The following is a 1195-nucleotide window of genomic DNA, read 5'->3' on the forward strand; positions in this document are numbered from 1 at the left end:
CATGCTGATACTGGGATTAAACCTAGCTCTTGACTGGCTAATCACCTCTTGAATAAGGGCATTGTGCCGAAGGACTTTTCGTGCTTTCATGATACGAACTATAGCAGCTTGGAGATACATTTTCTGGTCCTCATCAACTGCACTTCTAGTCTGCTCCATTTCTTGTGGTGTGTCTTTCTGCATTGATGTAGTAATTTTAAATTTTGTTCTTTTACTGCTAAAGTTCATATTTAATGAAAATGAAGATTCTGCATCAATATCTTCCTTTTCTGAATCATGGTTAATCATTTTCACATCAAGTAATGATTTGATTGTTTTGTCAGTTCCTTTTCATTCATCTGAGTGCTGTCCTGAAGCTCTTTATAACTGACAGTTTCACTGTTGTTAAAGGCAAGAAGAACTGCCATTTGGTATGTTGTAACCATGGCTACATATGGTTTGCCCAAATAGTTCATTTTAACTTCACCTGTACACAGATAATGTAACCATGTAAGTTTCCTTCCACTGAAATGTTGGCTATAAAATAATTCAAACATCTGTACACTTTTTTCTAATTCCTGGGGAATTGCAAACGTAGATGAAGGAGCCTGAGTAAGAGGCCATGCACCAGCCTGTAGAACATATATTTGAAAACTAATTCCCAAATCTATTACTGTGTCTTGGTTTTTGATAAAATTGTTGAACTTATTGTTGAGATCAGTGCTGACACTCATATCTGTATACATCCGATGTAGCTTGCTGGTAAACTCATAACCACAGGCTTGCTTTAATTTGTTGATCATGGCTTCTTCAGAATCCATAGACATGGATAACCCATGAATTAAACGTTTTGCCAACATTCTTGCGTAGAACTTTTGAAAGACGTCCTTGTCATCAATGTATTTGAATACCGTGATGAAGCTCGTGAGCCTGTCTTCCACTTCATTCTCTGTCATCCCTTTCGCCGACTTCTTCAGTAAGTTGTCACAGTACTTAGCAAGCAGTTCAGGTGCTTTGCAAACAGACTTAGGTTCTCTGTAATTTACAACTGACGTAAGGGCCTTATCCAACGCACTCATAAAGTGCTGATCACCATTCAAAACAGTGTTGATAAGCTGAACAAATTTACCATGCACTTCCAAAACTGACTCCACAAATAGTGTTGGCATGTTTTCCTGAGTAAGGTTGCTGGTTGCTCGAAGGCCCTCATCATGGA

General features: G+C 38.4%; 1 protein-coding gene across 1 annotated transcript; it reads right to left on the minus strand.

Annotated features, from left to right (window-relative positions):
- Positions 1 to 3: 3 nt before the first annotated feature.
- On the minus strand, positions 4 to 1190 carry LOC116465956 (cullin-2-like; the record flags this gene model as incomplete). Its single annotated transcript, XM_032754344.1, is given in 2 exon segments — positions 4 to 320; positions 323 to 1190. Coding segments are annotated over 2 exon segments (1185 nt in total), but the record flags the coding sequence as incomplete, so codon positions are not given.
- Positions 1191 to 1195: the final 5 nt, after the last annotated feature.

Source organism: Hylobates moloch, unplaced genomic scaffold (genome assembly GCF_009828535.3).
Source record: "Hylobates moloch isolate HMO894 unplaced genomic scaffold, HMol_V3 SCAFFOLD_16323, whole genome shotgun sequence".
NCBI classification, from domain to species: Eukaryota; Metazoa; Chordata; class Mammalia; order Primates; family Hylobatidae; genus Hylobates; species Hylobates moloch.